The sequence below is a fragment of the Microcaecilia unicolor genome, chromosome 4 (genome assembly GCF_901765095.1).
Source record: "Microcaecilia unicolor chromosome 4, aMicUni1.1, whole genome shotgun sequence".
In the NCBI taxonomy this organism is placed as follows: Eukaryota; Metazoa; Chordata; class Amphibia; order Gymnophiona; family Siphonopidae; genus Microcaecilia; species Microcaecilia unicolor.
Window position 1 is genome coordinate 46,740,437 of NC_044034.1, and position 21,033 is coordinate 46,761,469.

Consider the following 21,033-nt stretch of genomic DNA (forward strand, 5'->3'; position numbering starts at 1 on the left):
CCCATCCTTTCAGCAAGAGGTGTCTTTTTCTCTACTATAAAACACACAAACGCTTTGAAACTGAACTGCTCTGCCATCCTATTTGACTGCTGGAAAGCATACATGCACAGGCGATACAAAATGGGTAGTTTTAAAACTGTAGAATCTCCACACACTATGAGGACTACCCAATCAGTCAGTGCGCGATGATATAGCTGCGCTAACTTATTAATACAGAAACACCCACACTCTGCCCCCCAGACACCCCCCCTCCGTGGAAAAATGTACAATATTTGTAGTGCACAGCTTTCCACAGCATATGATGATGAAGAAATAAATGTTTATATTATATATGCTGATTTTTATATGTCTGTATGTGATTTGTTTAAATTACTGTGTTTGTTTATCTTGTAACCCGCCTAGTTAATAGGCGGGCTATAAATGTTTTAAATAAATAAGGTCACCAAACATATAAAGAGGAATCCAATAAAATTTATATGGAAATATGATGTTTGATTTTAACAAAGTATTTCTAAAAAGCAAGGAAAAGACCTCAAAACGCCCGACCACTTACTTTCAATTTTCGGCGGCTTTAACTGGGGGCGTGGTGTTCATCACTGGTCATAAAAACCTTGCTTGGAAAGAATTATTTTAACTTTTAATTTATTTCCAAATAGATTTTAACATGAGAATCAGGGAAGGTTTTTATGAACTAAATAAATTTTGAAGTTAGCATTGATATTGTCAATATATTTAAAAAAACGTTTTTGTAAAAATGAGCAAAATTGTTATAATCTTTTTGGAAATAAATTAAAAGTTAAAATAATTCTTTCCAAGCAAGGTTTTTATGACCAGTGATGAACACCACGCCCCCGGTTAAAGCCGCCGAAAACTGAAAGTAAGCGGTCGGGCGTTTTGAGGTCTTTTCCTTGCTTTTTAGAAATATTTCCATATAAATTTTATTGGATTGCTCTTTATATGTTTGGTGACCTTGTATCTTGGGGTCCTGTATGGTGAACCTCCTACTATTGTTTACTTAAATAAATAAATACCCATTCTCTACCTGTGAATTGTTTGTATCACCTTTTTCATGCTATTTGCATTCTTTCCAACTACCTTAGACTCCAGATCCTAGTTTATCCTAGAAGCAGCAGTTGAGAATTTACCTGAGGTTTCATTCTGGGATTCCATCTTATATAATATCCCACCCACAACTCTAGATGGCGCATACTGGCCACTGGATACAAGATGTGGTTCGAGTAGCTTACATACAGTGGATTTGTAAAGTCTTCAAGTTGACTGTTTATGTAAGACCACAGAGAGACTGTTTCTTTGGAAAGGTTCTGCAAAGAATACAAAAAGAGTCTATCAGTCTTTTCATGTTGTAGATGAACTCAAGACACACTAACTCCACTCAGGTTAAAGTGACACATGGGAGGTTGAATGTCCAGCTGAAAAAAGAATGCACATCGTCTGCAGGCTATGGATGATATTAACAGATGACCCAATTTCTGATGGGTGATAGGTATGTATGTAAGAACATTTTCATGTTAATAAAGGACCACAGCATTGGCTGAAATACTAAATTTTCAAGAAAATCTGCAAAACATCAATCACATAAATCAAAGTCGTATCTATAGTGCTTCCCATAACTAAAACATTCAAGCAATAATATATATGTGGAAGTCTGACGTTGTTCTGAGATATAATACTATTTGTTTTTCTGCCTTCAGAAAACTACTATTTGCCAGCCTTTGCTACACAGGCAGTACAGCAATTAGTACTAACTAAAGGCAAAGGAAATTTAACAATACTCAATGAAGTACTGTGACAAAACAGTGGGTTTCTGAGCCTGAAACCTGTATTATTTCATGAAGTGTATTTCTCCTAATTGGCCAGCAGATGGTGATAGTTTTGAGTTTTAAAGATGATGCAGAAAAAAAGACTCTCTTTTTTTCACTTTAAGCTTATGGAATGGCAATCTGCTGTATTATTGGCCAGATACTTTCAAAGTCAATGCCCTGGGACTCTGATTGGCCCTGGACTTCAAATCTAGCCAGGAGGTACTGGATTTTTCTTTCATCTCAGTGTGGGGGTACAGACCTTGCACCCGATCCAACCCTGCCCCTGCATGTTTTGAGGTTTTCAATTATGTGGAGCCTATGTAACAAAAAAAAATTACATGTATATTTTAAAATTTTAATCAAAATACTGATTTTAATCCATGGATGAGTACGAAGACTCTTCTCCCCAGACTTCCAACACACACCCCTCCTCCATTTCTTCCATAAATCTACATTGAAAAAAAAAAAACTCTCTCAAACTATGCCTTTCCATAGTTTCTCTACTTGCTAATATATGTATCTTACCACTGAATAGTTCCTTCTGGAGTTCTTGTGTAACAAATGGAGATCATCACGGCCAGCTTAAAAGTTCTTTTTAACGAAGTCAGTGACATTAGAGTTGCCAACTGGCTCCAGATATGCCTGACAACTTAAACCAGTCCTGAGTTTATCCCTTTGCATGACTGGACTTATATTCCCTAAAAGAAGCAAAGGCTACAATGGATAAATCAGAAGTGCAAGTCTTTGTATGCAATGGGGCAAACTCAGGATTAGATCAACTTGTCAACAGCACATCTGGAGCCTGTCTCACTTCATAAGAACATAAGAATAGCCATACTGGGTCAGACCAATGGTCCATCTAGCCAAGTATCCTACTTCCAACAGTGGCCAATCCAAGTCAAAAATACCTGGCAGAAACCCAATTAGTAGCAACACTCCATGCCACCAATCCAGGGGCAAGAAGTGGTTTCCTTCATGTCCATCTCGACTATGGGCTTTTCCTCCAGGAACTTGTCCAAATCTTTTTTAAACCCAGATATGCTAATCACTGTTACCACATCCTTGAGCAACGAGTTCCAGAGCAACTATTCTTTAAGTGAAAAAAAATATTTCCTCCTATTTGTTTTAAAAGTATTTCCATGTAATTTCATTGTGTGTCCTCCAGTCTTTGTATTTTGGAGTGAAAAATCGATTCACTTTTACCCATTCTACACCACTCAGGAATTTGTAGCCCTCAATTATATTCCCCCCTCAGCTGCCTCTTTTCCAAGCTGAAGAGCCCTAACCTCTTTAGCCTTTTCACATATGGGAGAAGTTCCATCCCTTTTATCATTTTGGTCACTCTTTGAATCTTTTCTAATTCCACTATATCTTTTTTGAGATATTGCAACTAGAATTGAACACAATATTCATGGTAAGGTCGCACCATGGAACAAAAGAGAGGCATTATACCTTGGTCTTATTTTGCATCCCTTTCCTAATCATTCCTAGTATCCTATTTGCTTTTAATGGCTGCCGCTGCTGCACACTGGGCAGAACATTTCAGCATATTGTCTACGATGACACTTCGACCTTTTTCTTGAGTGCAGACTCTTAAGGTGGAATCTAGCATCAGGTAACTTATGATTCGGATTATTCTTCCCAATGTGCATCACTTTGGAGTAATGTCAGGAAGTATCCACCACAGAAAGGGTGGTGGATATGTGGAATGCCCTCCAGTGGGAGGTGGTGGAGATGAAAACGGTAATGGAATTCAAATATGCATGGGATAAACACAAAGGAATCCTGTTTAGAAGGAATGGATCCATGGAATCTAAGCGGAGATTGGGTGGCAACACCGGTAATTGGGAAGCAAAACCAGTGCTGGGCAGACTTCTACAGTCTATGCCCTGATTGTGACTGAATAGATATGGATGGGCTAGAGTGTAAATTTTAAGGGGCTTCAACGTTAGCTTCAGCACTTTTAGTACAAGAACAGTGCTGGGCAGACTTCTACGGTCTGTGCCCTGAGAATGACAAGGACAAATCAAACTCTGGTATACACATAAAGTATCACATACCATGTAAAATGAGTTTATCTTGTTGGGCAGACTGGATGGACCCTATACAGGTCATTATCTGCCGTCATTTACTATGTTACTTTGCATTTGTCCACAATAAGCTACATCTCCCATTTGGATGCCCAGTCTTCCAGTTTCCTAAGGTCTTCCTGCAATTTTTCACAATCTGTATGTGTTTTGACAAGTTTGAATAGTTTTGTGTCATCTGCAAATTTAATAACCTCACTCATCTTACTGATTTCCAGATCATTTATAAATATGTTAAATAGCACCAGTCCCAGTAAAGTTCCCTGAGGCACTCCACTATTTACCCTCCTCCATTGAGAAAAATGGTCAATTAACCTTATAAGAAAAAAATCCGCCAAAAGACGGAGAACTCAAGACACCCCACGGAAAACAACAATATAAAAGCAGGGGCATAGCCAGACCTTGCCAGGAGGGGGGGCCAGAGCCCGAGGTGGGGGGCACTGTTAAGCCACCTCTCCCCCTCCTGCAACCCCCCCTTCACCCGCTCGATCGCGCCGACACTCTTAAAACCCCCTCCCGCTACCAACCCTCCCCCACCGTCGCCGCCCGCCCCATGAAGTACCTTGTTTGCTGGTGGGGATGCCCAAACCCAGCCAGCCAAGAATGTTCTTCAGCGCCGGAGTTAGTAGACTCCAGCGCCTTCATTCAAGGAAGTTCGTCTGAAGGATCAGCTGGTTTTGACGCATTTACGTCCTGCACGGGGCTACATGCACGGTGCAGGACGTAAGGCGTCAAAAACAGCTGATCCTTCAGACGAACTTCCTTGAATGAAGGCGCCGGAGTCTACTAACTCCGGCGCTGAAGAACACTCTTGGCTGGCGGGGTTTGTGGATCCCCGCCAGCAAACAAGGTAAATCATGCGGTGGTGGGGTGGGCGGCAATGGCGGGGGAGGGTTGGTGGCGGGAGAGGGGGTCGTCGGCAGGGGGCCAGGGGCGAATCTGCGGGGGCCCAGGCACCCTCAGGCCCCACGTAGCTACGCCACTGTATAAAGTGGGAGGACGACCAAGGATTTTACATTTAACTTTATACTCTGTTTTCTGTCCAATAACCAATTCCTTATCCACAGAAGGACATTGCCTCATGTCCCATAACTTTTTAATTTTCTCAGGAGTCTTTCATGGGAAACTTTGTCAAAAGCTTTCTGAAAAGCTAGATACACGATATCAACTGGCTCACTTTATCCACATTCACAAAATAATGTCACCAGAAATTACCAGTTTTAAGCTTTGTAAATGTTTTTCACCCATCTGATTTGATATTACTGAAAGTCATCCAAAGAAGGCCCCACTTCTCTATGCCATGCTTAAAGCATGTGACTTCAGAAAGATTTCAAATGCTACCTCTCCCATGTCGGGCCCACGCATCAGCCACATGCATCAGTTAATACCGTCCTTGGAAATATGCTGCCCCAAAACACGCTTGCCTTGCTGGTACGTAGAACCAGCCTTGATGACAGGTTAGGCAAAGAGAATTTAAGAAGCTTAAAATCCCACCCTTTCTTTATAATTTGCCCAAATCCCTCTCCTGTGATCCCCTCTACCTTGTGTCTCTTTCCTTTCTCTCCCCCTTCCTATCCTTTGTACCCTCCAATTTCCACCCCAGTTCTCCCTCCGTTATGGTTTAAGCAGCTCTTTGCTCTAACCTGCAGGAGAAGAAATTGCTAACACACTGCACAGATGGAAAGATGAGCAGATGGAACTGCAGAAGCTTGAAGTTACCGTCCCTGGCAAAACTTGTGAAAACTGAGCTGTGGCCCTGGCCCCATCTCCTCTCACCAGACTTCCAAGTACAGCATGGGGGTGAGGGGCCACATCAGAACAGTGCTGGGAGACTTTGGAGTTTGTAATCAGTGTGAGAGAGGAGGAGCTGCAGATCTGTTCTTCCACTCTGTAACCCCCTCCCAGGTACTGGTTATTTTTAACAACAAAGCAGGAGGCACTGAGAGAGAGGATTTGCACAGGTGCAATGGAATGTAGGTAAGCTCGCTTCTACTAGTGTCCCAGTTCCAAATGAATTCTCCTTTAGAAACAACTCTTTGTAGTCCACCTTAACAGCAGTTAGAGGATTCTGGCATAGCACTGGGCAGACTTTCCCCCATACAGGATAAGCCTGTGAAACAGAAGCGAGGAACAGAGCTGGGAACTGAGACATCTAAGAGTAGGTGGGTAGAGAACTCTGACAGAGGCTGGTACCCAGGCTTCTAGCCTTTGTTGTTCAAGGATGTAGACACATGGTAATACGCGGGAAATGCTTTTGCTTTGCTTTACCTCAGGAAAAACGCACTTTACCATTCCCGTGGAGTGGTTTGAAATAGTTCTTCTGCATCCGCAGTAATTCAATTGAAATCTTTACCATTACAGCAGATTTACTGTGCGTCCCCATTCCCATGTCATTCTCTATCCCTGGACTCTGTGCTGCTATGGTATGGGAAGCTTCTGAAATCCATTTGCAGGATTTTGAGTTACTTCACAGTGCCTGGCAGGGGAGAGAGAGAGAGAGAGAGAGACAGTGGGCAGGGAAGGGAAAGGAGGGAGGGAAGCGACAGCAGCAGAAAGAAGAGAGACAAGGAAAGAGTGCTCAGAAGAAGAAGTAGGGAGGAGAGAACGAGAGCGAGTACCAGGAAGGATGGAGGAAAGTGTGTGAGAAGGAATGGGGGGGAGGGATGAGAGAGAGAGAGGGTGGGGGAGTGTGTGTGTGTGTATATATGTGCTGGGGAAACATGAAAGATTAGAAAAAGATAAGAGGGGAGGTTGTGGGGACGTGAAGAAAAGATAGCAAAAAACCAAGAGGAGTGGCAAGGTAAGGAAGGAGGAGGAGGAAGGAAATAAGAGCTGGAAAAAGCAGAAGTAGAGAGAAGGAAGCAGGAGAGAGTGGCATGGACAATAGAAGAAAGGATGGAGGGTAGAGGAAGAGTTGAAGGGTAAGAGTGTATGTGAGGCAGCAAGGAATGAATAATGAAAGCATATAGGTAGGATAAAGAGAAACAAGGAAAAAGTACAAACAAAAGAAATGGAACCTACAACACAGACAAAAGAAAGATTATAACAGGCGAGAAAATCTAAAAAAAAATGCCAAAAAAGAAATCAGGGGGAAAAAGATGTGGAAAAAAATTATAAATGAAAATAAATATAATAAAAGAATGGAACGCAAAGAAATATAAAGATTTGCAAATATTATATTGTGTCAACCTGCTGCAGCTAAAACTGAACAGGTGGGAAGGTTGAGGCTCATGGTGGTTGCAGGCCTGAGAGGAAGGGATGGGGGCTGAAAGAGAGAAAGAAAGAGAATGTGTGTGTGTTGGAGAGAGAAAGCCCATTAATCTCTATGTGATGGGAGGGAGTGAAAGTTAATGTCCTCCCACTGCCACTAATCTGAATGCCTGGAGCAAGCACAGAGGATTCCCAGTTGTGAAGTAGTGAAGGGAAAGCCAGAGAGCAACTGGAGTTTATGGTGTTCGGCATGAATAAACTTGTGCAGACTAGTTAAGCCCTAGGGTCGTCAACTGTCATCATATTCTAAGTTTCTATAAGCAACAGGAGTAAATAGAGCATAAAAATATTCTTACCACTAGTATGATTATCTTTAATTCTACATGTTTTATACATTTATACAGTTAAAGTAAAATGGGAAATCCTAAAAGTGGAAATGTATGTAGATTTGAGCTCATTTAAGTGCCATGTCCTACAACCTATTTTCCCTGCCTCATATTGTGAAGGGGAGGATAAGGGTTTTGAACAGATGGAAGTGGAGGGGGGAGAAGGAAGGAGGCTCAAGAGCAGAGGGAGACAGAGCAGAGCCTTACCTTTAATCATTCCTCAGAGAGAGAGAGAAAAGGGAAAAGGTAGTGCCCCCTAGAAAATGGAGGTGGGAGGACTACATTTCCCAGCATCCCCGGGGAAAACCCTGGTATAGGGATTATTGGCCCCAGCATTCCCCGGGAGAAGGCTCTGACAAGGCAAGGGAGGGGCACCTGGAACATAATCAAGTAAGAGAGGAACAGCCGCCCAGAGTAGAGGAGAATGAGCCCATGGACTGGCAGGCTGCTGGAGAGAAGGAGCAGGAGGCAGGCTCTGAGGAACCCATGGACCTTTCTGCCTGGGCTCATGCCTTGAAAGCTAAACTGAAAAACCAGGTGAATTCTTGGTATCAGAGCTGAGCTGAAAGTGGAAAGGGGAGAGGTCATGCGGGAGGAGGGTCAGTGAAGTAATAGAGTAACCCAGAAAGGGGGGGATCTTTTCCTCTTTCCCAAAGGAGTTCAGGCTGTGTTCTTTGAAGAGACTGTGTGTCTGAACTGAGTGCTAAGGCATTAAGCACTGTGGATTTTGAACTGTTGGAAAAACAAACCTTCTTTTCTGTGGGGAAGGGGAAAGTAAGCTACAGTATTTTTTTTTTTTCTTTTTTGTGGGCTGAGGCCCACAGAACTGTGTGTTTTGAACTGTTTGCAGAAACCCCGTGGGGGTGGACAAGATACAGGGATTCTTTTTGGGGTGTGAAGTTGGACTACAGAGGAACCTATCTGTGGGGACTGTTAATTTGGCTCCAACTGATTTGTGCAGCAGCTGGAAGGGGATGTGTTTGTGTTTGTGCTGTACCTGGGCCCTGAGAGGAAACCAGGAGCAACTGTTTTGAAGGGCTGCAGGATTCCTTTTGAAAGTTACTGAACTGTGAATCCCTGACAATAAAGGAGCTTGGTGACTTTTACCTTTTTTTTTTTTTTGGAGTTTATTTTCTTTGAGCCCTGCCCTGTGGACTGCAGTGGGCCGAGAGGCTGAGTGGCCAGGGGGAGGCAAGATCCCGAAGACCCTCGGGCGGAGGGAAGGATCTTTCACAATATATACAAAAATATATTGTTTTTATAAGCAGTTTTGTTTTTCTAATAACAGCTCACTTCAAAGGTTTTACAACTGCAGTGACACACCCACCAGGTTACAGATTAAAAAGAATTTTTGCATCTTGACTATTAAAATCCCTAAAACACTCATTTTCACAAGTATTGTTGCCTGTTGATGGGCCTCCCTGTTTTAATTTAGAAAAAATGTTGTGCTACAATTTGGTTCTAATGATTTCTAGATCTTAACTCATTTTAAAATTCCTTTTATAAACAGAGTCTTTAGTAATACTCAACAAGCTTACCTCTTTCACTCTCTGCTGCTCACTGTTACAAAGGAACGTTCCAAACAAGCAGCTGTAAAGATGATCTAATATTGTAATCAAAAAATATTCATTGAACTCAAATGCAGTAGGAAACTAAAAATGAAGAACAGAAAAATAACATTTTAGGACTATATAACAGCAGTGTAGATATTGCTACAAACCAATGTTTACACAAAAGTTAATAGCCTTGAAAAAATGTCAAACCTTTGCCTAGAATATGGTTTGTAAGACCTGGCTAATTTTCATTTCAAAAGTTAATAGCCTTGAAAAAATGTCAAACCTTTGCCTAGAATATGGTTTGTAAGACCTGGCTAATTTTCATTTCAAAAGTTATACTTAGCACTTTCATAAATAAGCACTCCTACCAAAATCTCCATTGCTTTTATGGCATAAAATAAATTCTGTGCAGCAGACAGGCTCGAGGTGTCCATCTGCTTTGCTTATTGATATTTGATATACAACCTCCCATTCAACTAGACAACTGAAATAACTGCCATGTAGACTTATGAATGCAAGTCCTGGAAACGCACCTGTCTTGTCATTTGCCAGACAGAGTCAACAAACTGCAGGAAAACAGGGGACCTGTCTGCATCAGCATGGTTCCTATCTCCATGACCAATTCTCTGAAAATCAACAAAAATACAAAATTCAGAATGAAAATTCTTAAACTTGTGAAATTCTAGAAATAGCCATGAATGGGCAACATTCTCTTCACTGGGGGAGGAGAAGATGGAAGGAGAATGGAGGCTCTGCAGCAGCGGTAGTTACAAAATGTGCAGTTTAGACCATAAATTAGAAAGAAAATACCTGCAGCAAATGTTCTCCAAGGACATATATAGGACATGCCACTAATGGAGCCTGGTATGGGTTGCACTATCTCAGCTACTTTTCTAGAAGCTTTTGAGCTGTTAGGAGCACCTCAGTCCATAACAAGCTAAAGGAATACAACTCACTGGGGAAGTGGGAAGGCTGTGAGGATTTTTAAGTCCTGTTATCCTCAGAGAACATTTGCCACAGGTAAGACAAGGACAAGCAGAACTGCTAAACCCTAAGAGAGAAAACTCCCTAGCTACAGGCTGCCTTCAACAGCATATTTAAAAAGAAAGGGTGGGGACACAATATAATAAGTGGCACTGCACCTTGCAGACATCAAATAAAGTGAAGTTACTTAATTGTATCAGGTGTTCTCAGAGGATAGCAGGCCAAGTATTCTTACATCAGGGTGACGTCATCCAACAGAGCCCGATATGGTCACTGCCTAGTGTATACAGCAAGTAGAAAGTTCTAGCAGTGTCCCACTTCGCATACACAGGTGCCTTCCCACAAGTTCCTCAGTAAAATAAGACAACTGAAGGAAAAGTCCTCCTAGGGAAGGTTGGGTATGTGGGAATACTTGGCCTGCTGTCCTCTGAGAACGCCTGCTACAGGTGAGCAAACTTTGCTTTCTCCGAGGACAAGCAGGCCATTAGTATTCTCAAATCTGGGAATCCCTAGCTACCAGATCACCAAAAACAACAATGCTAGGATCATAGGGACTTGAATAATCAAGGCCTTGAAGTTAATCAACCTTAAACTATATACAATTTAGTTGCGGAAGTGCAGTCTGCAACAGAACAAAACTGGGCCTACGAGGGTGGATTTGAATTCTAGACACCAAATAAATTCTGCAGAACTGCCTGGCCGAACCAGCTGTCACGTCGGTATCCTGCTCAGGCATTAGTGAGATGTGAGTGTGTGGACCACAGACCACTCTCCACAGCCTTGCAAATTTCCTCGATGGAGGTTGACCTCAAGTGGGCTACCAATGTAGCTATGGCTCTGACATTATAAGCCTTGACATGACCCTCTAGAGCCAGCCCAGTCAGGGCATAAGTGAAGGAGATGCAATCTGCTAGCCAATTGGAAGTAGTGTGTTTGTCAATGGCTACCCTCATCCTGTTTGGGACAAAAGACACAAAAAGCTGGGTGGACTGTCTATGGGTTTTTGGCCATTCCAGATAGAAGGCTAAGGCTCACCTTCAGTCTAAGGTATGTAGTACTCTCACCAGGATGGCCATGCAGCTTTAGGAAAAATGATGGCAGAATGATTGACTGGTTACGATAGAACTCTGACACTACCTTAGGAAGGAACTTAGGATGTGTGCAAGAACTACTCTGTTGTGATGAAACTTCAAGTAAGGTGGATCAGCTACTATGGCCTGAAACTCATTGACTCTGCGAGTTGAAGTGACCGCCACCAAAAACACAACTTTCCAGGTCAAACACTTCAGATGATAGGAGTCAAGTAGCTCAAAAGGAGCTCTCATCAGCTGAGAATGACGTTGAGATCTCATGACATAGAAGGAGGATTGATAACATCAAACCTCTCATGAATCAACGAGCTAGAGGCTGTACAGAGAAGGGCTTACCCCCTACATGAAAATGGTAAGCACTGATTGCAATGAGATGTACCTCAGATGTCTCAGCCTGAATGGAGCAATCAGGATCACTGCTCCCCAATCCTGCCCGAGTTTCAGCAAAGTCTTCTCTATGAGAGATATCAGAGGATACAAAAAAACAGAAGAAACCAGTCTTCGCAAACAAAGGATGTCAAACAGGACAGCGAAGATGACTCAAAAAAAAATGGGAGGGGGGTAGACGACGCTTCTATGGTAAAAACAAATTTATTGAACTTGGAAAGATAATATAGTATATAAAAGGTGAGTGAGACTCGACACAGCTGTGTTTCGGCCTATCTGGCCTGCATCAAGAGTCTCACTTCCTATGTTTGTATCATCTATTCCAAAAATCTTTATTTACGTCTTTTGAAGATAGTGCATTTGATTGTGCTAGAGCGTCTGTGCAGTCGGCTTCTCAACTTTTAAAATCTCTAAAGAAGCATATAGCAGCGAATATAGATTCGAAAAGAGGAAAATGAGCAGAGCTGGTAGTGGTGTTTCCCTACTCGAAATCTGAGATACTTCCTGTGACTGGGAAGCATCAAAATGTGGGTATAGGTATTCTTCAAGTCCAGAGAGAATAGCCAGTCTTGGTCCCAAATCATGGGGAGAAGGGTGCCTAGAGAAATCACCCTGAACCTTTCTTTGACTAGGAATTTGTTCAGGGCCCTTAGGTCTAGGATGGGATGAAATCTTCGTCTTCTTGGGCACAAGGAAGCACCTGGAATAGAATTATTTCCTTTCTCCCCCGGGTGGCATGGGTTTGACTTCATTGGCCTGAAGGGCAGAGATTTCCTCTACAAATACCTGCTTGTGCTGAGAGTTGATATAAGATGCTCTCGGTGGGTAATTTGGTGGTTTCTGATGCCAAAGAAGTGTGTAACTGAGGCAGACTATTTGAAGAACCCACTGGTCAGTGGTTAAAAGGGGCAACATTCTGATGGTAAAAATTCAGCCTTCCTCCCACCAGTACGACTTGCATAGCAGCTATGCTCTCCTGGAGCCAGTTAAAAGCTCGTCCCTTACTTTTACTGGGGACCTTGCTGGGCTTTCTTGGGTCGGGATTGACATGGCTGACAGCGTTGGAGCTGGAGCTGTTGGGAAGAGCAAGAAGGCGGTGGAAACCTATTCTTCTGAGAGTAATAGGTTCGTCACCTAGGTCCAGTCAAAAAACTGCTCGTAGAGGAGGACAAAGTTGGAGTTTGCCAAGAGAGGGACTGAATGATGTCAGTATGTTTCTTGATGAGGTCTACAACCTCCTACACCTTGTCCCCCAAAAGTTACCTCCTCAGCACAGTACATCTGCTAAGCTCTCCTGAACCGCTGGTTCCAGGTTGGAGACATGCAGCCCTAAGAGTCTGCACATCCCCACACCGATTGTGGAGAGTATGGATGCAAAGGTGGCCAGATATTTCCTGCATTCCAGCTGCTTGCTGGAGAACTGACAAAGTTCTGCGGCCTGTTCCTGAGGGAGCAAGTCTGTGAAACTGAGCATACTGCTTACCAAAGACTTCTAGTATAAGCTCATGTACAGCTAGTAGGACTTAATGCAGTTAATCATTGATACCTGATAAACGTTTCTCCCAAAAGAATACAGAGTCTGAGCATCTCTACCTGCGGGAGCCGAGGTATGAGTCCTGGAACTTCTGGCTCACTTGAGAGCAGATTCGACCACCAGAGAGTGGTGAGATAATTGTGCCATTTTCTGTCAGTGCATCTAAGGACAGAGTGCAATGGAACTGTAACCCCTTTCTTAGGAGGAGATTCATAGTCCAGGACAGGTAACATTTCTGCCCTAGGCTCTTTCTCAGTCTTTAACTTAGATGGGATGGTTTAAGCCATCTCCTTCACGAAGCCAGTGAAAGAGAGATTCTCAGGTGGAGATTTATGCCACACTTGAGGTGGGGAGGAGTCTGAAGGACTTCTCATGACTCCTCCTCTGAGAACTAATGTGGCTCTTCATCTGACTTCCATGAGTGGTCCAAGTCTGATTCCTTGCAATACTCCAGATGGGCAGAGTGAGTCTGTGTGTGCTCCAGCTCAGTGGAACCATGTCCATGCCCTAAAGAGCACCAAGGCATAGCCCTACTCAGACTCCAGGGAAGCTTTCTCCCCTCGATGTAGAGAGCAGTACCACAAAGGTCAAGGTTGATGTTGACACCGGTCGAGGCACTGGCGTCAAAGATTGCCCCACAGGCAGACTTGGGGCCTCAGGAGGGAGTTGAGGCTGAACTGGAGCAAGCATCCCTGATGACTGAATGGCATGCAGCTGAAACATTTGTGCCTGCTCCTCCCTGAGAATGGCCTGGTACCGCTCTGTAAGTGCAGGCATCAGCAAAAGCTGGGGAGCTAGTTTGGAGACAGCCTGAGAAAGAGCCAGTGTTGAACTGGAAGTGGGAACGTGGCTGCCTAAAGACAGGTGCACTGGCACCTCCACTAAAGAGAGTGCGCTATCCTCTCGGTGCTGGCGCTTCTCAGGTACTGGCAATGCTGATACCCTGGTGCTCCCAGCACGGTGCTTTGAAGGGGATTGATGCTTGTGCTTCTTTGGCTTCCCTCAATGCTCAGCACTGCGGTACCTCAGTGCCGATGAGGATGACGTTGACCACATACACGTCCTTGGTGTCGGGTCCAATGCTGACCGGACCCGGAGCCTACTATTAGCGTCCAATGTCGAGGGAGGTAGAGACCTCCTCAATGCTAGTGCACTCCCAGTGATAGATGAAGTCTGGGCAGCCATCATGATCAATGCTTCTGGTGCTAATTCGATGGACCAGCCTTCAAGGAGCCAAAAAAGTTTCTCCTGTTGAACCTGACATGCCCTCTGTGTCCTCAGCTGCATTTGTAAACAAAGAGAACAAGAATCAGACTGATGGTCAGACCCAAGGTACTCGATGCATCAATTGTGCAGATCCATGGCAGAAATCACCCGATTACATTGGGCACACTTTTTGAAGCCATTGGGGGTCTTCCTAGACATTGAGAAAGAAATTACAGCCAAATTAAATTTCTCAATCTTGAGCTTCAAAAAAGGACAAAGTTCAAATCAAGGTCAGTGCTCAGGTCTAATTGAGGCCTAAAGAGACGTTCAAAAAAAGAAATAAAACTTGAAAAGCCAGAAAATCTAATAAAATAAAGGGGAAAGGTGCATAAAATAAAAACTATGAAGAAAACGAGAAATATTAGGTAAAAACCACAAAGGAAGGCACTGAAAAAGTAACTGTTAATATGTGCTGAGAGAGACCATGAATACATGACATCTCAGCTCTGAGGGTAAAAACAGACTGAGGAACCTGCGCTCGCACGTCAGGCAAGAAAGCACCTATGCATGTGCGGTGGGGTGCAATTAGAATTTTCTACTTGCTGTATATGCTAGGCAGCATCCACACCAGGTTCTGGATGATGTCATCCAGATGTGAGAATACTAATGGCCTGCTTGTCCTTAAAGAAATATGGCTTGAGACCATATTGTCACCACATTTTTTTTTTTAAAGATGACTGCCTAGAACTGAAAGAGAGGGTCTACATGGGATGGTGTTGGATTCTAAACCCAAAATACATTCTGGAGGACTGTCTGTTCAAACATGTCACATTGCTCTAGGCATGGAGCAATGTGACATGTATGGACTGAAAATCTCTATGGAGGTTGACCAAGTGGGCTACCGACACAGCCACAGCTCTGACGTTATGAGCTTTGACATAACTCTCCAAAATTTGACCCAGCTTGGGCATATGTGAAAGAAATGTCGTATACTAACCAAATTATCAACTGGACGATATTTAGCGCTATTTAACCAACCAGTAATGGCTCCTGGCCGGTTAAATGACATTTAGCCAGGTAACTGCTAATATTCGAAGGTAGCACATAGCTGCTAACCAGCTATATCACACAATATAGCCGGCTGTCCATGAATATTCAAGTGCTGGCCTGCTAGGTTTAGCAGCCAAATCAGACCACCTAAATAGCAGTCCTATCTATAACTGCTATACACTTAACCGGCCAGCACTGAATATTTACTTAGTCAATTAATTTTGAGCCAGCCAAAAACACCTGGATATTCAATGCTGGTCACCAGAAACGGCTCTGCATTGAATATTCCAGGTCAGCACTGATCACGGCACATAATCAGACTATGGGAGGCAGCCTGCATATTGGGCCCTCAGTGTGTATTTGCCAATGGCATTCCTCATTCTATTTAGGTCAAAGGAAACAAAAGGCTGGGTGGATCTTCTCTATAGGCTTATTCTGCTCCATATAGGCCAATGTTCTCTTGCAGTCCAAAGTGTGCACTGCACTTTTTAACCTTTATGGAAGTGGTTCCCAAACCTGGTCCTGGAGGCACTCCAGCTAGTCAGGTTTTCAGGATATCCACAATGAATATTCCTGAGCGAGATTTGCATGCAGTGATAAGGGAGTCACTGAGGTGCTACTGACTGACAATCAATTTGCTGGACATTTTTTGATGTTGTTTGCTGTATAGCTTTTTCTCATGTCTGTATAATTAATGAGACAAGTACATTTCAAAGGGATTTGCAACCAATATTAGATCAAGGGTTCTCAATCCAATCCTTGCAACACACTCAGCCAGTCAGGTTTTCAGGATAGCCACAATGAACGTGCAAAAGAGAGATTAGCACAGAATGGAGATAGAGAGATTTGCATGAACTCATTCATATTCATTGTGGATACCCTGAAAATCAGACTGGCTTGGGTGGGTCCCGAGGACCGGGCTGAGAACCTCTGGATTAGATTTATGGAGTCTACCTCCATGCTAAACGCCTCCAATAGGAATCCAGTTCTAACCAGGGGGCTACATCATTGTTTTTCTGTCCCATTGGAGCATGCAGTGCCAAGATTATTTTGGTAGGATTAGCTTTCTTGAGCTTGCAGTTCGTGGGTTAGTCTCCTGCTGCCTTTTTGTTTGATATATTGTGACTAAGAACTCTATATTTTCGATATGACCTAACAATGGTAGGCTACCCTCAAGTTTATCGTACCAGTGCTTATAAAATATCAGCGGTTGACACCTGGTTTTCATCATTCCGGTCAGGTTTCTTTTCTACTATAATTCCAAAGCATTTTCCCCTGTGTGGCAGCAGAAAAGTAGCTCACTTCCATTGGTATTATGCTTGCAGTCAAACTGTATCACCATATGTGTACCAATACTGGATCTCAGTCATCTATCTGTCTGTTCAATCAGAACATCCATATCACTTAATAAGAGCTGGATTCTGAACGGCCCAGTGAAGACTATTACCTCATTCATACCCGTCACCATTTGCGCAAACATTATATGGGAACAGATAAGGTTGTTTTGACAGATCTTTTACCTATAAAATTATGTTGATATTACTAATTCTCTTCAAACTTCAAAAAAAAAAACCCCCATTAAACAAAACTAGATGCTGAAAATACAATTATTCGCTCTCAAATAAAGGGGTGGTCAATAACGAGTTTGCTTGTTTTAAGGAGTTATTTACCAACCGCATGCACTAATGCCATTAATATACTATTTGCCAGATGGTCCATTTTAATGTAAATGGTCCTGTAGCAAATGAAGCAAATTAACAATGTTATTGCATGCTGTTAGTAAAGGACTCCAACTGAATTACTAGCATGTTTCTCCTAATGTTATTCCCGTATAGTAGTGAAAGAGAAAACAGTTGATAAATTTAGAATGCTTTTGAAATTAGATTATCCAAATAAGGCACGTTACTGGACAACTGCTGAAAAATTCGTTTTTCTGAAGAGATTTCATCAGTGTAACTATTGATTTCTTCTTTAGAGGTCTCAAGTTTTACTATGGTGTTGTCATTATTTTAATAACAAGACAATTTATATGTAATTTAACGCTTGAGGGTAAACAATTTCAATTTGTTGACCCTAAACAGTTAAAAGAATTTCTTGATGCTAGAGTAGATATGAATGTGGTGTGCCCTCCATAAAATGCAGGCTGGGATCAGTAACCTGAGGTAGCAACTGGTGGGGATTAAATTTTTTTTTTTTTTTTTTCTTGTTATTTACATTTATATTTCCTGATTCTTGGAACCAATGTTTCTTTATCTGTGGACAAACAGGCTTTAAATGTTATTTCTTGTTTTTATTTTTTTTTCCTGTTGTAAATGCCTATTGCATATTCATAATTTGTAGTGAAATAATGATTTACACCAATAAATAAAATATAAAAAAAAAAAAAAAAACAAGACAATTTATAATAGACAGAAGCATAAGGATCTGTGCAAAGAGTTTCAAGCAGCACACCTCTCATTTGCACAGGTCGCATCTATACAAATGAAAGAGCGGAATCTGTCACCATTACTATTTTTGCTTCTTTTCAATAACGAAGTCCCTCGTGCACAGATATGTTCTAGTTTAGAGTGATTCAGGAGTAGAGATTATGACAGACTGAATCTCTCAGAAATGCGCTGTCTTTGTACTTCATATATTCTCACACTATTAGCAGCTAAGATTGAAAAAAAAAAAAGACTTGAAACTATCCTTTTAATTAACATATTGTACAGTTTGAACAATTCAAAATAACATATACTCACAAGTTGAAACCTATGTCCAAAACTAAGCCATTCCTTTTCAACAAGCACTTGAAATCCCCTGATGGTTCGATAAAAGCCATCCAACATTAGCATTGCCAGTGAGGTGAGCTGAGAAGTGCGGTCCCAGCCATCGCTACAATGCACGACAACAGATGTCTTTCCTGACTCTACCTTATCTGCAATCCTGAGAGCTCCAGCAAGGATCAGCTGCAGCAGGAAAGAAAATACAGCAACGATTCTGCTATTAAAGATTTTTAAAAACATGTGTTCACAGTTGGTAAAAGAGGGAATTTCAATTTTATGTTTTGTTTCATTCATTTAAATTTGTTGATCTTTTAAAATGAAATAAAGTTGACTCTTTCTGGTCTACATAAGTCCTACCAAGTTTTATTTTCAAGGATTATGGATTACTGCAGTGAGCCTGGGACCGAGAAGCGGATTGCTTAATATTTTTAAATTAATGAAAGAGATTCCCTTGGTAGCCCATAGAGCTACCAAAGCACTATGGGCTAGCAAAGGATTGGGAATACCAATATAGAATACTGTATAGAACTTATTTTTCCCAAGCGAGAGCATTTAAAGCCAAGTTGGCTGACTCCCCTAAGTGTGGGAAATGCAGGAATGATGAAGGCACATTATTTCATGCCTTTTGAATCTGTCCTAAAATCCAGAGCTTTGGAATGAAATTATTAGTTACCTGAACTCTTTGTTGGGGGGGGGGGGGGGTCCACATATTTGTACTACTTTTGAGGTAGTGGTGTTGGATTATGGAGGAGATTTAGGAGTAAGATGCCTTAAATTATTGGTCTACAAGGCAATCCTTGTGGTGGAAAAACAAAATGTATCCTTCAACAGTGGGTGCACACAGATAGCCCCTCAAATTTGGCAATGGTAAAAACTAGCTACTTTCATGATGTGGGAAGCTAAGGAAGCAGGTCTTATATTTAAGCAGAGACACCATTTTTTTTTAGCTATTTGGAATATATATATATTAAATCCTTGCCTCCAACAACAAGTAATTTAATTTTGAACACTCAGTTTGAACTCATTGATTGACATGATAGTTATAGGTCTGTGACCCCTTAGGTTGGCAGCATTATGGTGGATGGGTGGGTGTGGGTGGAGGGGAAGTGGTGCACTTAGAAGGTATATAACAAAAGAGAGGGAACGAAGTACAAACTAAAGTCCAAACAAAAAAAACAGCACCACGGGCCTTTAAAAATGGAACACAGTTCTTTAATGAATGAGCCTTGACAAAAAGACCCGACACGGGCCGTGTTTCGGTGACTAGCACCTGCGTCAGGGGTCGGGTCTTTTTGTCAAGGCTCATTCATTAAAGAACTGTGTTCCGTTTTTAAAGGCCCGTGGTGCTGTTTTTTTTTGTTTGCACTTAGAAGGTATACAATATTTGCAGGGCTTATATATACTAGGGTGGGAGGTTATAAGAAACAAGGCCTTTCCCCTTAGCTTTAGTGTCTTAATCTTTAGCTCATTTATTTATTAGGATTTAAAACCACCTTTTTGAAGAAATTCACTCAAGGCTGCGTACAATATGCATTACATGCACTGAAATACACCAATTATGTTCACTAAGAATATATTTGCAATGTAAATTTACTACATCTACGTTAAACTGATTTATTCTGAAAAGATTACATTCAAAGTAAGCTTCATGGCATCAAAACAGTTGGAGCTGAGGCAGAGCACACCACAGAGATGATGTACAGAATGGAAAACTATTGTTACACATTATTTCTTCTACATTCAACAAGTGGTTCTGAACTTGATAGGTCTTAAAAGCACCAGAATGCCATCTGGGATGGTGAGAGGAGAAAAGGGGAATCCATGATGAAGACATAAAAAGTGGGGCAAAGCTAACTAAATAAATAAGATCAAATTCAGCAGGTGCCTGGTCAAATTATTTGTTGACAGAGCTTTCTTTTTCAACGTTCTCTCATCAAAAATTTGTGAATTTCAAGAGATGGCTACGCTAATCGTGGTAATATATTTCATACTTACAGTTACTGTACTTTATTAAATTTAACTTCAGATTATAACATCAAAGATTTAGAAATAAAGAAGACTTAAAAGTGAAAAATGATCCTGTCACTACAATGACAGAAAGCAATTTACTAGCTCCATGGGGGATTTTGACATTTTCTCAATAGAAGGGGGAAAAAAAAAGTTTCTACTATGTATGTGTGATCCTCTTGTCGCTTACATATATATATATTTGGAGCAAATTTGATTTAAAAAAGTTCTAATCTTTTTTCTTATATATTATTAATATAAAAAATGAGGAGGAGTGGCCTAATGGTTAGGGTGGTGGACTTTGGTCCTGGGGAACTGAGGAATTGAGTTTGATTCCCACTTCAGGCACAGGCAGCTCCTTGTGACTCTGGGCAAGTCACTTAACCCTCCATTGCGCCAGGTACAAATAAGTACCTGTATATAATATGTAAGCCGCATTGAACCTGCCATGAGTGGGAAAGCGCGGGGTACAAATGTAACAAAAACAAACAAACCAAAAACGTAAAATGAAATTAACTAAATAAATAAATAAATAAAAAGGAAATGACAGGCCAAATTCCTCCCCTAACCACAAAAATTAATGATTCCCTCCTCACAAAGTTCAGGAATGGCACTCTCCTCCCCCAGGCTCCCTTTCTCTACTACCTACCTGCCTTTAGGTCTTCTACAAGAATTCCATCACTCCTGCTAGATTTCAAAATTGTGCCATCCTCAGGCCAGCAACAGGACAGGACTCCTGTCCACAGAAGACCTTTGGACATAGATGGGGTAAGCAATGGGGTGGGAGAAGCCCGACAATTGAATGGATGCTTGCAAGAGTCAGGAGGGATGACGATGCCATGAAGGCAGTAAAATGGCAGAAGTGAAGCAAATATTTGTTTCAAAAAAGAAATGAGGCGATTAGAAGGGCATTTGGACCAACTTTTTACAAATACAAACAGAGCAAA

At 41.9% G+C, this 21,033-nt stretch overlaps 1 protein-coding gene across 1 annotated transcript in view; it reads right to left on the reverse strand.

Annotated features, from left to right (window-relative positions):
* Positions 1 to 21,033, reverse strand: part of MTMR2 (myotubularin related protein 2) — a 75,806-nt gene that overhangs the window by 15,777 nt on the left and 38,996 nt on the right. The window contains exons 10-13 of the mRNA XM_030199354.1: positions 18,056 to 18,262; positions 9,596 to 9,688; positions 9,045 to 9,158; positions 1,146 to 1,322 (exon numbers count right to left, since the gene is read on the reverse strand). Coding sequence (XP_030055214.1) covers positions 1,146 to 1,322; positions 9,045 to 9,158; positions 9,596 to 9,688; positions 18,056 to 18,262 — 591 coding nt within the window. The remainder of the gene's footprint in view (positions 1 to 1,145; positions 1,323 to 9,044; positions 9,159 to 9,595; positions 9,689 to 18,055; positions 18,263 to 21,033) is intronic.